General features: G+C 41.5%; 1 protein-coding gene across 8 annotated transcripts in view; it reads left to right on the top strand.

Moving 5' to 3' along the window:
- The first annotated feature begins 517 nt into the window (after window positions 1-517).
- rtel1 (regulator of telomere elongation helicase 1) overlaps window positions 518-14,295 on the top strand; it is a 205,793-nt gene continuing 192,015 nt past the window's right edge. For 7 of the 8 annotated variants that reach the window (XR_010017115.1, XM_063041434.1, XM_063041430.1 and 4 more), the window contains exons 1-3: window positions 518-595; window positions 6,525-6,634; window positions 10,972-11,167. Coding sequence is in view for 7 of the 8 variants with exons in the window: in XM_063041434.1 (XP_062897504.1) it covers window positions 6,533-6,634; window positions 10,972-11,167 (298 nt within the window). In the remaining variant the exon portion in view is untranslated. Of the gene's footprint in view, window positions 596-643; window positions 717-6,524; window positions 6,635-10,971; window positions 11,168-14,295 lie in introns of those variants that run through there. The other variant, XM_063041429.1, reaches the window with a different exon arrangement.

Genomic DNA, 14,295 nt, shown 5'->3' with positions numbered 1-14,295 from the left:
TTTCTATAGATGTACCATGGAGAGCATTCTCACCATCTGGTGTGGAGGGGCCACTGCACAGGATTTTTTCCAACTGCAGACAGATGTACTAGCCTCCCAGCATACAGGTCATCTTCAAAAGGTGATATCTGTCTTTAAGCACCCCCATCACCCAGGACATACCCCTTTCTCCTCAGAGGTTCAGGAGCCTGAAGACACACACTCAACGTTTTAGGAACAGTTCTTCCCCTCTGCCAACGATTAACCCATGCACACTACCTCACAAGCACTACTATTTTTCTTTCTTTTGCTCTCTATTTGAAATACTTATTTAATTATGTATTAAACGGAGAAGAGAGCTGCCAACAGCTGAGTTTAACTCACAGCTCAGAGTAAGCGAAACAGTCGACTGGGGGCGCTAAAGGCAGCGGCGACCTGAGAGGACCGCCGGAGCAGACCTGTTCATCCAGTAGGGGCCGCTAAAGAGGCGAGAGTTTGGGAGGACTGCTGGAGAACACCTGTTGTCCAGTAGGGGGCACTCAAGGCGGCGAGTGCGCTCCTTTGGTCCGGCGGTCGGATTTGGGCCGCGGAGCCGGAGATTCAATTCGAATTGGAGGTTAGTCGCGCCTTCATGTAATTTATTCTGTTAGCGAAGCCCTTCCGCCTTTACCAGCGATCATTTTTGAGTGGTTTAAGAAGCGATTTCTTTTGCAGGTGTACCGCAGATCTTCCCTAGGGTAATCTTGTGAATTTTAAACTAGTGGCACTTTTAATTCAGCAGCAAATTCCCAATGTGCGTGAAACCTCTGTTGATTCTAATCATGATTACATTCCATTTATGCCATGTATTTGCATTGCTGAATTTATTTTTGCAGTATATTGAGTGTGTATGTAATTCTTTTAAAATTAACATGCATGATCTCTGCATTGTTGCCACTGTCAATGAGCCTTGTTTCCCTTCAAATGATGCTTCCTTTACTGAACGCACATGGAAGCTCCTGTGTGAGTATGGGATCTTGCTCCTGTGAAAGAAAGGTAGCAGTTCGTGTGAGGATAAAGAAACAGGCCAGTAATAATAGTGATGTTGGGGATGTGGAGATGGGCTGGAAAAGTGTGTGTCCACAAGCATTTGGTCTGTACGTGGAATGACTGGAGGTGCGTCTGAGCAAGTGATATGAGAGGCCATTTAGAGGGATGGAATTGAGAACAGAGTAATGTAAATTTAATATGACCTTTTGAGGGAGTATGTAAAATGCCATTAAGTATGGAAAAGATATTGAAGATTGTGACATAGTTTTTCTTAGGACACAATGCTGAGGTCAGAGGGGAGTTGTTGCAGTGGAAGAATGAGAATGTGGTCATCACCTTTGTTGCCAAATCAAAGCTATGTCACAGGGTGTTTGGTGAGAAAGAATGAGTATGTGAGTGCTAGAGACAACTTTTCCACCAATGCTAAGTCACATTGGTGGAAAAAGAAGGAAGTCTTACTGTGTCTGGCATGGAAAGCATACATTACAGAGATTGAAGTTTGTGTCACCAGTCAAAATAATCTCATTGGACTTTGTTTCTCTCTGGGATGTAACTATCAGATCAATGAAATGCATAATTGGGCGATGGAAAACATTGATCATAACAGAAAGGTTTCACAAAACCAGCAAGCTGGTGCATAATTCTTGTGGCTCTCAAGACCTCTTTCATTACCCATTGCTCTCATTCTGATCCGGGTTCTTCAGCAAATGTTGAGTACTGCAACTTTCTCCAGTTTTCTCTTTCCAGTGAAACTATTATCCCTTGTGATCCTTCACTCCTACTGCCTGAGTGCCAATATTCCCTCTTTAAGGTGTGCGCGCAAGCACATCTTTTGCTACTAGCACACAGGAATTTAAACTGCACACGAAAGATTGTCACCCTTTATCTTGTTGGCATGTTAACTGTATTTAACAATTGTACATAATCACATTTCCTTTTCCAGTTTTTCGTGTGGACGTTGTTGACAAAGTGGAGTTCGTGATGAATTGTCTGCGGATTTTAGAACTGGCTTATTTGTACTGTTCTTAATTGAAGAAATTATTCAGTGCGCACATGTTGTTGTCACTGGGCAAAAAAATGCACAGCTCAAGATTTTTGTGCACACGGGTCATTACAAATTTGAGGGAACAGTGTTGAGCGCCCCAATTCTAATTCTCTTGTCCTCTCATTCACTCTGATTTCAAGTCTCGGTCTCGTGCCTGTCCATGAACTAATGTTCTCATACTTTCTAAAAGTGATGCTTGAATCTCTGCTGGAATAACAGTTTGAACCATAATGATGTAGACATTCTGAGTAACATTCACAACATGCAGGAGGAACTCAGCAGGCTGGGCAGCATTCGTGGAAATGATCAGTCAACATTTCGGGCCGGAACCCTTCGTCAGAAGGGTCCTGATGAAGAGTTCCGGCTCGAAACGTTGACTGATCATTTCCACGGATGTTGCCCGACCTGCTGAGTTCCTCCAGCATGTTGTGAGTGTTGCTTTGACCCCAGCATCTGCGGAGTATTTTGTGTTAGACATTCTGAGTGACCGTATGACACCTATCCTCCAGTGCACAGGGTTACAAAAGGCTGCGGAGGGCTATAGACTCGACCTGGTCCGTCATGGGCACAACCCTCGCCACTATTGAGGGCCTCTTCAAGAGGCAATGCCTCAAGAGCCCAGCATATATCACTGTGGAACCTCAGCTTCTGGAACATGTTCCTACTAATGGGGATAAGGGATAGGAACCTGAAGACCTGCACTCAGTAATACAGAAATAGTTTCTTCCCCTCTGCTATCCGATTTCGGAACAGTCTGTGAACACTACCTTTGTAACGTGTGGTAGCTATGTCTTTTTATTTTTATTTATTAAGAGAAACAGCACAGAACAGGCCCTTCCGGTCCAACAAGCGTCACCACCCAGCAATCCACCTATTTAACCGTAGCCCAATCATGGGACAATGTACAGTGACCAACTGGCTAACTGGTATGGCTTGAGCTGTGGGAGGAAACTGGAGTGCCTGGAGGAAAGCCACATGGTCACAGGGAGAACGTAAAAACTCCTTACAGATGGTACCAGAGTTGAACTCCGAACTTGGAATGCCCCAAGCTGTGCTAATCACTACGCTACCGTGTCGCTGTACTGAAGCCACAAATAAACAAATTTTACATCATCCGAGTCAGTGATAATCAACCTGATTCTGAGATGGCATTGACAACGTGGAGCAGACGGTATTTTGTAGAGGTGGATTGGCTAGAATACAAATTTCACTGTTAGCACCAATCTATGGCACTTTAGGTATGCTCATCGAACAGATAAGAGATGGCAAATTAGCTTCAGTACAAGTAGAGTGTAGAAAGAGGTGATCAGAATACCAGGGCTAAGGGCAATTTTAAACAAAAGTTCAGTTGCTCCAAGGTCCATTTCTCTGCTATCAATTCTACAGGGTAAAAAATTTATCAATGGTTACAAGTTATTATGAGTAACACACTGAACTCTTTCCAAAGAATTGTATGTTGCACAATTTGGACATGCGACTGAAGGCGAATATCCTTTCCAGTGTATAAACAAAATTGAGTTGTCAGAGTTTGACAATTATTGCAACAGATGTCAGGTGTATATGATGACGGGTGTACAGGACATGGTCTACAAGTTGCAGATGATATAAAACGTGGCATAGTGAACTGTTGCATGTGTCATAATTGACTTGCTAATAGATGGGATGGGTAGCTGAGAAGAAAATTCATGCTGAGAAATGCACATTGTCACAGTTTGGTAGGGAGAATGAGAAGAGGAATACAGGCAGAATATCTTGAGATTTTATCTGCATTGTTCATTGAAAGTGGCAGGACAGAACAGCTAAGATCCTTGTCTTTATTCATTGTTATCATACACAATAACTGGGAGGTCATGATGAACCTTTGTAAGACTTTGATGTGGTATATGGGGTCCAGTTCTGAGTGTCACACTATCAGAAAAAGTGAAGGCATGAGAGGGGTTGCTGAAGAGATTTATTAAAGAATTCTGTGCTTTAGGACTTCATGTGAACAGAGATATGACAGTCCATATATAAATTAGATAGAGCCAGTTCCCAATGGCAGAAGAGGATGAGGATGTAAGATGAAGGTGACTGATAAATGAATGAAAAGTGACATTTTCACTTTTGTAGGTCTTTATCAAAATCAGGTTTAATATCACTTCATATGTTGTGAAATTTGTTGTTTTGCAGCAGCTCTATATTGCAATACATAAAAAAACTAAATCATAATAGGAAGCGTATATTAAAAAAAAGTTAAATTGAGTAAGTGGTGCAAAAAGAGAGAAAAAAATAGTATTCTCGGATTCATTGTCCATCCAGAATTCTGAAGGTGGAGGGGAAGAAGCTGTTCCTGAAAAGTTTAGGGTTTCATAGTAGGCGGAAACAGGTTTGTTTGCAATGCTTAAAAGAGAACTTGATAATTATCTGAAAGGAAAGAATTTGCAGGTTTACAATGGTGCTACTGAAGGTGGGCGAAAGCTTACTGGCAGTTTTCAAAGCAAGAAATAGAACTAAATACTCTATTAATAATGCTTTTTATGTGGAAAATTGTTGTAACCGATCACCGCAATGAATAGGCGAGATTGATCCGAGGACTGAGGCGTGTGGGTGCGAGGCAGAGTCAGAGCGTAGTCGAGGCATGTTAGAGTGGCTGGAACAAGGTCGAGCCATGTTCGAGTTGGAGTCAGAGATGGAGCTGGAGCAAGCAGAGTTGACAAAAGTTGGAGCAGAGTTTTTCCTGAACCCATCCACCTGAATCGGGAGTGAGGTTGGAGGCATCTAAGCACTGGGTCGATTTGAAAACGTCAAGTACAGGTCAGCACAGAGTGTATTGCAGGTCTCGGGTCCTAGTGTAGGGGACAACCCGGTGCTTGGGCAGCTTAAATGCCATCACTGTCTGGTATGGAGGGGCTACTGCACAGGACCGAAAGAAGCTGCAGAAGGTTGTAAATCTAGTCAGCTCCATCATGGGCACTAGCCTACAAAGTACCCAGAACATCTTTAGGGAGCGGTGTCTCAGAAAGGCAGCATCCATTATTAAGGACCTCCAGCACCCAGAGCATGCCCTTTTCTCACTGTTACCATCAGGTAGGAGATACAGAAGCCTGAAGGCACACACCCAGCGATTCAGGAACAGCTTCTACCCCTCTGCCATTGATTCCTAAATGGACATTGAAGCTTTGGACACTACCTCACTTTTTTTTTAATATACAGTATTTCAGTTTTTGCACATTTTAAAAAATCTATTCAATATACATGATTTACTTGTTTATTTATTATTATGTTTTATTATTTTTTTCTCTCTCTGCCAGATTATGTATTGCATTGAACTGCTGCTGCTAAGTTAACGAATTTCATGTCACATGGCGGTGAAAATAAACCTGATTCTGATGCCGTGTCCAGATGGACTGAAAAGTCAGGGTGTTGGGACTGGAGGCGAGGATCGGGGCTAGTTCCGCTCTGCGACATTTTAATCAGCTCTCCTTAGCGCTGAGGCTGTGCCGTGCTCCCCTTGCTCCAGGCTTAGTGCCAGTGGGCTTCATGACAATTTGCCCTACTGTGTGATGAACTGAGAATGACGATATGGACTTACTCTAGCTGTGCAGGCTTCGGGTTTATGGGTTCAATTTCTTTCTGAACGCTGGTGCTTCCTTCATTGTTTTTTTTCTCTCTGTGCATTGGGTGTTGGTCTTTTTATTAAATTGGGTTCCTTTGGGTTTCTTGTGGCTCCCTGTAAGCAGATGAATCTCAAGGTTGTATGATTTATACATATTTGATAAAAAATGTACTTTGAACCTTGGATTTAAGGACAAAATGATAGATTGCTCAAACATAGAGTCAATACAGGTTTGACAGGGCAAAAGGCCTCTTTACTTGCTAAAGCTACTTTGTTATTCCGTAATACAGAAGTTCCAGGTTTCATAATTGTTTGTGAATACAAATGTATGATTAAAGACATTGAACCACTTTTTTGTGGAGGTGTTCCATGGTTACAGAATGTTTTGGCAATGAAATGTAGGGACTGTTTACTCTTTTCCATAGATGCTGCCTGACCTGCCAAGCTCCTGCAGCGTTTTGAATATGTTGCTTTGGATTTCCGGTATCTGCAGACTTTCTCCTGTAAATAAAAATTGGAATATGTTTAGTAGCACACTGTTACTGTTTATAGTAATGCAGTTGAAGTACAAGTTTGCATGTTTTGGAATGCATTCAAGATTGTATGAGTACAGATGTCACACACACTACAGTTAATTTGGAGTTGAACAGATGTGGAACATCACTGCTGTTTATTTTCGTATGTTTTAATGTGCTTCTGACCTTACTGTAACTTCCTTTGTATATTTCACGAGTTAAGACAGTGAACAGAATTTGCTTTTAATCAAAAAAAGAATTAAACACTATTACCATGGAGTAAATTTGGAAAGCTGAAAAAGAGAACCTGAATAACACTGTGCCTTTTGTTTACATTTTGTTTTTGTTTATTCTCTTTTAGTAACCAAGATGCCCCAAATCCAGCTTGATGGGATTAGTATTGATTTTCCATATATTCCCTATAAATGCCAGGAAGATTATATGTCCAAGGTGATAGAATGCCTACAAAAGGTAATAAGCTAGATATACTGTGTTACATATTATTCAGCAATGTTTTCACTGTTTTCCTTCTAGTATTAAAACATATTTTCAAACACGATGCATTGTGGTTTGTTCATTCAGTGAAACTAAAAACTGTTAAATTTTAGTGTATAAATAGTTATTGCAGTATGTCAAATCATAAAAATGATTTTCCTCCCACCTGTCTCCTGACAAACCTAATATCTAGCTGATAATATAGATTTAAGATTGTTTAATGTTATTTCATGTATGCAATTGTAAGGAGAACAAAGTAATTGTTACTCTGGATCTGATGCAGCGCTGAGGATTAAAAGTAGATCATGTTGGTTTGTTAGGTCTGGTCCTGGGTGAAAATGAGAACCTATAATCGTGTTTCACATAATTTAATAAATCACATAATTGAAGTTAGTCTAGTTATCACCTTGTACTATATTTGCCATTTGGCTTTTCGTGTGAAGGGTGATAGGGCACAGAATTAAAAACCACTTATAGTTAGTGCCATATTTTAATCTCTATGCAATCAGTCATAATGACTTTTTAAACTAACAGTTGCTGCCTGAGGACAATGAGCATTAATGGACCAGCTGTTCATAATCTGGACAGTTTTATACTGAATTGTGGACATACCTTTTATGTAAGTACATACACAAAGAACATTGCATTGTGTGCAAAACATTTCCTATCAAAGTTGGTGTTCATGGCTCTGATGTTTTCCATCATCACTGTGGTTGGTCATAGGTAATATCGTACCTATTTTAGCCTGAAATAAGAACTAGGGTACAATATCTCTGCTTCACACTTCATTTATTTATTTAGAGATGCAGAACAGAACAGGCCGATCAGGGCCAACAAGCCATACCATCCAGCAGCCCACCTATTTAACACTAGCCTAATCACAGGACAATTTACAGGAATCACTTACCCTACTAACTGTTACATCTTGGATTGTGGGAAGAAACCGGAGCACCGGGAGAAAACCCAGCAGTCGTGAGGAAAATGTACAACTCCTTACAGACGGGGCACAAATTGAACTCCAATCTTCAACACCACGCCCCCTCACCCAAGCCGTAATAGCATGCGCTAACAGCTACACTATGGTGAAAGTATAGATGCATTTCGGGGGCTTTTCAATTTTGTTGGCTGAGTAAAGGGCAGAAACTACCAATAGACAATAGGTGCAGGAGTAGGCCATTCGGTCCTTCGAGCCAGCACCACCATTCACTGTGATCATGGCTGATCATCCACAGTTGGTACCGCGTTCCTGCCTTCTCCCTATATCCCTTGACTACACTATCTTTAAAAGCTCTATCTAACTCTTTCTCGAAAGCATCCAGAGAATTGGCCTCCACTGCCTTCTGAGGCAGAGCATTCCACAGATCCACAAATCTCTGGGTGAAAAAGTTTTTCCTCAAAACTTTTGAGGAAAAACTCCGTTCTAAATGGCCTACCCCTTATTCTTAAACTGTGGCCTCTAGTCCTGGATTCCCCCAACATCGAGAACGCGTTTCCTGCCTCTAGAGTGTCCAATCCCTTAATAATCTTGTATGTTTCAATCAGATCCCCTCTCATCCTTCTAAATTCCAGTGTATACAAGCCCAGTCGCTCCAATCTTTCAACATATGACAGTCCCGCCATCCCGGGAATTAACCTCGTGAACCTTACGCTGTACTTCCTCAATAGCAAGAAAGTCCTTCCTCAAATTTGGAGACCAAAACTGCACACAGTACTCCAGGTGTGGTCTCACCAGGGCCCTGTACAGCTGCAGAAGGACCACTTTGCACCTATACTCAACCCCCCTTGTTATGAAGGCCAACATGCCATTAGCTTTTTTCAGTGCCTGCTGTACCTGCATGCTTACTTTCAGTGACTGATGAACAAGGACACCTAGATCTCGTTGTACTTCCCCTTTTCCTAACTTGACACCATTTAGATTGTAATCTGCCTTCCTGTTCTTGCCACCAAAGTGGATAACCTCACATTTATCCACATTAAACTGCATCTGCCATGCATCTGCCCACTCACCCAACCCGTCCAAGCTTCGCTACATTCTTATAACATCCTCCTCACATTTCACACTGCCACCCAGCTTTGTGTCATCTGCAAATTTGCTTATGTTACTTTTAACCCCTTCATCTAAATCATTAATGTATATTGTAAATAGCTACAGTCCCAGCACCGAGCCTTGCGGTACCCCACTAGTCACTGCCTGCCATTCTGAAAGGGACCCGTTAATCCCTACTCTTTGTTTCCTGTCTGCCAACCAATTTTCTATCCATGTTAGTACCCTACCCCCAATACCATGTGCTCCAATTTTGCCCACTAATCTCCTATGTGGGACCTTATCAAAGGCTTTCTGAAAGTCTAGGTACACTACATTCACTGGCTCTCCCTTGTCCATTTTCAGAGTTACATCCTCAAAAAATTCCAGAAGATTAGTCAAGCATGATTTCCCCTTCGTAAATCCATGCTGACTTGGACTGATCCTGTTACTGCTATCCAAATATGCTGCTATTTCATCTTTTATAATTGACTCCAGCATCTTCCCCACCACTGATGTCAGGCTAACTAGTCTATAATTCCCCATTTTCTCTGTCCCTCCTTTCTTAAAAAGTGGGATAACATTAGCTACCCTCCAATCCACAGGAACTGATCCTGAATCTATAGAACATTGGAAAATGATTACCAATGCATCCATGATCTCTAGCGCCACCTCCTTAAGTACCCTGGGATGCAGACCATCAGGCCCTGGGGATTTATCAGCCTTCAGTCCCAGCACTCTATCCAACACCATTTTCTACCTAATGTGAATTTCCTTCAGTTCCTCCGTTACCCTAGGTCCTCTGGCCACTATTACATCTGGGAGATTGTTTGTCTCTTCCCTAGTGAAGACAGATCCAAAGTACCTGTTCAACTCGTCTGCCATTTCTTTGTTCCCCATAATAAATTCACCCGTTTCTGTCTTCGAGGGCCCAATTTTGGTCTTAACTAATTTTTTCCTCTTCACATAGCTAAAGAAGCTTTTACTATCCTCCTTTATATTCTTGGCTAGCTTATCTTCGTACCTCATCTTTTCTCCCCACCTCATCTTTTCTCCCCATATTGCCTTTTTAGTTATCTTCTGTTGCTCTTTAAAAGTTTCCCAATCCTCTGGCTTCCCACTCATCCTTGCTATGTCATACTTCTTCTCTTTTATTTTTATACTGTCCTTGACTTCCCTAGTCAGCCATGGTTGCCCCTTACTCCCCTTAGAACCTTTCTTCCTCTTTGGAATGAACTGATCCTGCACCTTCTGTATTATTCCCAGAAATACCTGCCATTGTTGTTCCACTGTCATCCCTGCTAGGGTAATCTTTCCAGTCAACTTTGGCCAGCTCCTCCCTCATGGCTCCATAGCCCCTTTGTTCAACTGTAATACTGACACTTCCGATTTTCCCTTCTCCCTCTCAAATTGTAGATGAAAACTTATCATATTATGGTCACTACCTCTTAATGGCTCCTTTATTTCGAGTTCCCTTATCAAATCCGGTTCATTACACAACACTAGATCCAGAATTGCCTTCTCCCTGGTAGGCTCCAGTACAAGCTGCTCTAAGAATCCATCTCGGAGGCACTCCACAAACTCCCTTTCTTGGGGTCCAGTACCAACCTGATTTTCACAGTCAACCTGCATGTTGAAATCCCCCATAACAACCATAGCATTACCTTTGCGACATGCCAATTTTAACTCTTGATTCAACTTGCACCCTATATCCAGGCTACTGTCTGGGGGCCTGTAGATAACTCCCATTAGGGTCTTTCTACCCTTAGAATTTCTCAGTTCTATCCATACTGACTCTACATCTCCTGATTCAATGTCACCCCTCGCAAGGGACTGAATTTCATTCCTAACCAACAGAGCCGCTCCACCCCCTCTGCCCACTTGTCTGTCCTTTCAATAGGATGTATACCCTTGAATAATCATTTCCCAGCCCTGGTCCTCTTGCAGTCATGTCTCTGTTATTCCTACAACATCATACTTGCCAATTTCCAACTGAGCCTCAAGCTCATCCACTTTATTTCTTATATTTCATGCATTCATATACAATACTTTTAATTCATTACTCCCCTCACCTTTCACATCGATTCCTATTGCACCTGGCCATACTGTCCAATCCCTTCTTGAGCTTTCTGCTCCAGTCTAAAGGTGATCTGCTGTATATTTGGAGGTTTCTCTCAATAAATTAGTTTCACAGATTGTTGTGGATCTCTTTGTGAAGATTGTTTGGAGGTGTTTCTATTGGTGGAACAATGTACTATGGAAAATAATATATTCTGTTTTTATTTTACAGAAAGTGAATGGAGTTCTGGAAAGCCCTACAGGGACAGGAAAAACACTTTGTCTTTTGTGTGCTTCCCTGGCCTGGAGGCAACATTTAAGAGACAGTATTTCAGCAAATAAAATAGCCCAGAAGTTAAATGGTGATGAACTTTTCAATAACAGGCCTCTGTCTTCATGGGGAAGTGGATCTGTAGATGCTGACTTGGGTAAGATCAACTTTTACCTTGCTTCCTTTCTCCCATCTGTTATATTAGTTGCACATGATACAGTGGCATGCAAAAGTTTGGGCACCCCTAGTCACAATTTCAGTTACTGTGAATAGCTAAGCGAGTAAAGGATGACCTGATTTCCAAAAGGCATAAAGTTAAAGATGACACATTTCTTTAATATTTTAAGCAAGATTACTTTTTTATTTCCATTTTTTACAGTTTCAAAATAACAAAAAAGGAGAAGTTTGGGCTCTCTGCATGGTACTTAGTAACACCCCCTTTGGCAAGAATCAGAGCTTGTAAACACTTTCTGTAGCCAGCTAAGAGTCTTTCAATTCTTGTTCGGGGGATTTTCGCCCATTCTTCCTTGCAAAAGGCTTCTAGATCTGTGAGACTCTTGGGCCGTCTTTCATGCACTGCTCCTTTGAGGTCTATCCATAGATTTTCAATGATGTTTAGGTTGGGGGATTGTGAGGGCCATGGCAAAACCTTCAGCTTGCGCCTCTTGAGGAAGTCCATTGTGGATTTTGAGTTGTGTTTAGCATCATTATCCTGTTGTAGAAGCTATCCTCTTTTCATTTTCAGCTTTTTTACAGACGGTGTGATGTTTGCTTCCAGAATTTGCTGGTATTTAATTGAATTCATTCTTCCCTCTGCCAGTGAAATGTTCCCCATGCCCCTGGCTGCAACACAAGCCCAAAGCATGATCGATCCACCCCCCCCCCCCGTGCTTAACAGTTGGTGAGGTGTGCTTGTCATGAAATTCTGCACCCTTTCTTCTCCAAACATACATTTGCTTATTGTGGCCAAAATGTTCTATTTTAACTTCATCAGTCCACAGGACTTGTTTCCAAAATGCATCAGGCTTGTTTAGGTTTTCCTTTACAGACTTCTGATGCTGAATTTTGTTGTGAGGACGCAGGAAAGGTTTTCTTCTGATGACTCTTCCATAAAGGTCATATTTGAGCAGGTGTCGCTGCACAGTAGAACAGTGCACCACCACTCTAGAGTCTGTTAAATCTTCCTGAAGGTCTTTTGCGGTCAAACAGGGGTTTTGATTTGCCTTTCTAGCAATCCTACGAGCAGTTCTCTCGGAAAGTTTTCTTGGTCTTCCAGACCTCAACTTGACCTCCACCGTTCCTGTTAACTGCCATTTCTTAATTACATTACGAACTGAGGAAATGGCTACCTGAAAATGCTTTGCTATCTTCTTATAGCCTTCTCCTGCTTGGTGGGCATCATTTATTTTAATTTTCAGAGTGCTGGGCAGCTGCTTAGAAGAGCCAGCCCATGGCTGCTGATTGTTGGGACAAGGTTTGATGAGTCAGGGTATTTATAAAGCTTTAAAATTTGCATCACCTGGCCTTTCCTAACAATGATTGTGAACAAGCCATAGCCCGAACAAGCTAATTAAGGCCTGAGACCTTGGTGAAAGTTTTCTGAGAGCTCAAATCTCTTGGGGTGCCCAAACTTTTGCATGGTGCTCCTTTCCTTTTTTTCACTGCAAAATTGTACAAAACAAAAATTATACACTAATCTTGCTTAAAATGTTGAAAAGGATGTTTCATCTTTAACTTTATGACTTTTGGAGATCAGTTCATCTTCTACTCACTTAACTATTCACAGTAACAGAAATTTTTTGTCCAGGAGTGCCCAAACTTTTGCATGCCACTGTAGGTGCCTCATTGAAGAACCAAAGTGGAATTTATCACATGACATCCATTAATGTGCATTTTTCAACACAAAATGCAGTCAGAGCTAAAATTGGAATCCTGTCTTTATTTTTTCCTTAATTTCCTTACAATAGTACACCAGTATCAGTGCTACCAACACTGCCACTTACTTGTTCTATCAAATGTAATTAAAATTCCCTTTTGATGACCTTCTGGAGTAAGTATATTGCATTGTGATGGCCATCAGAGTTACAACTGTTGAGTCAATCCTGATAGAAAATCTCAGCAGTCATTTTGTAATTTGAAAATGGAGATACAAGTTTGTAGAGCAAGTTTGTGTCCTCAGGCAGCAGATCCTAAATCCCTGCTTCATTCTTAATGGCACTTAAAACTTTTTAAAATAGTTTAAATAAATGACAATAACTCAAACTATTGGAAAAGAATTAAAAAAAACATAAATATGAAGCAAAAAAATAAGGCATGTACCCTTGCAATAAAGGTTGGTGACCTTTTTGCATAAGCAAAGCCACCAGGCTATGATGGATCTTAGTGCTCATGTTGTAGCCTGGATGAAATCACTGGAGAGACAGAGTCACTGGTAGATACAAAGCAGCTTCTTTATTCGACACAACAAGGTACAGCAGGGATCATACAGACAGAGACGTTTTCGGTAGGAAGGTCTGCTAGTCCAATGTGGGCTCGATATTTATAGGCTAAACACAAAGGCAATCGCTACTTAAAAAGTTATAGACAATGCTTCCTTTTGAAGCTACATACAAACATTACACCTACTGACTTCATCCTTTCCTTCCAACGCTAACATGTCTGGGTTCGTATCCACAGCCTAAAATCCACATTCTTAAAGGAATGCAAGTTAAATCCACAATACATTTATTTGGCATTTTACATGCTAACATAAAGGACAATTAATATTATAAAGTATAGATAATACTGTCTTCGAAACTACCTGTAAACTTCACACTTCCATCCGCAGCGTCTGGCTAGTATCCAGATATTCACAGCATTTAGGAAATGCATTGTTGTGAATTCAATCCACAGTATTTTGTCAAACAGAAGACTGGTAGCCAGAGTCATTTAAGTGTAAATGAATCATCTACCCAAAAACTCACTCTAACAGTCCCTCCTCTTGGCCCTCCTGGACAAAATATTACATTTGTACCAGGAAAGGCCAACCTAGGAGGATCTGCTCAAATAGGGCAGCAAAAACGCCCTGTCTCAAAATTCCCCCCCGATTTTGTGTGCCTCGATATCTATCCTAGCATTCCCTAATTGCTACCTACCAAATGTTAAGCAGAGAGGCTGTTCCAAGTCTTTAGAAATGTGGCTCCTTCCGTGTGCCTGTCAGCTCTTTCCCTGCATACTGACTGCAATTTAATCACATTCCTTTGTCTTCAGCCCTTTATCCTCTGGTCACTGAAACTCTCCTTCCAG

Source organism: Mobula hypostoma, chromosome 2 (genome assembly GCF_963921235.1).
Source record: "Mobula hypostoma chromosome 2, sMobHyp1.1, whole genome shotgun sequence".
In the NCBI taxonomy this organism is placed as follows: domain Eukaryota; kingdom Metazoa; phylum Chordata; class Chondrichthyes; order Myliobatiformes; family Myliobatidae; genus Mobula; species Mobula hypostoma.
The sequence above is the reverse complement of the archived record's forward strand: the minus strand, read 5'-3'. Positions and strand labels throughout refer to the sequence as shown.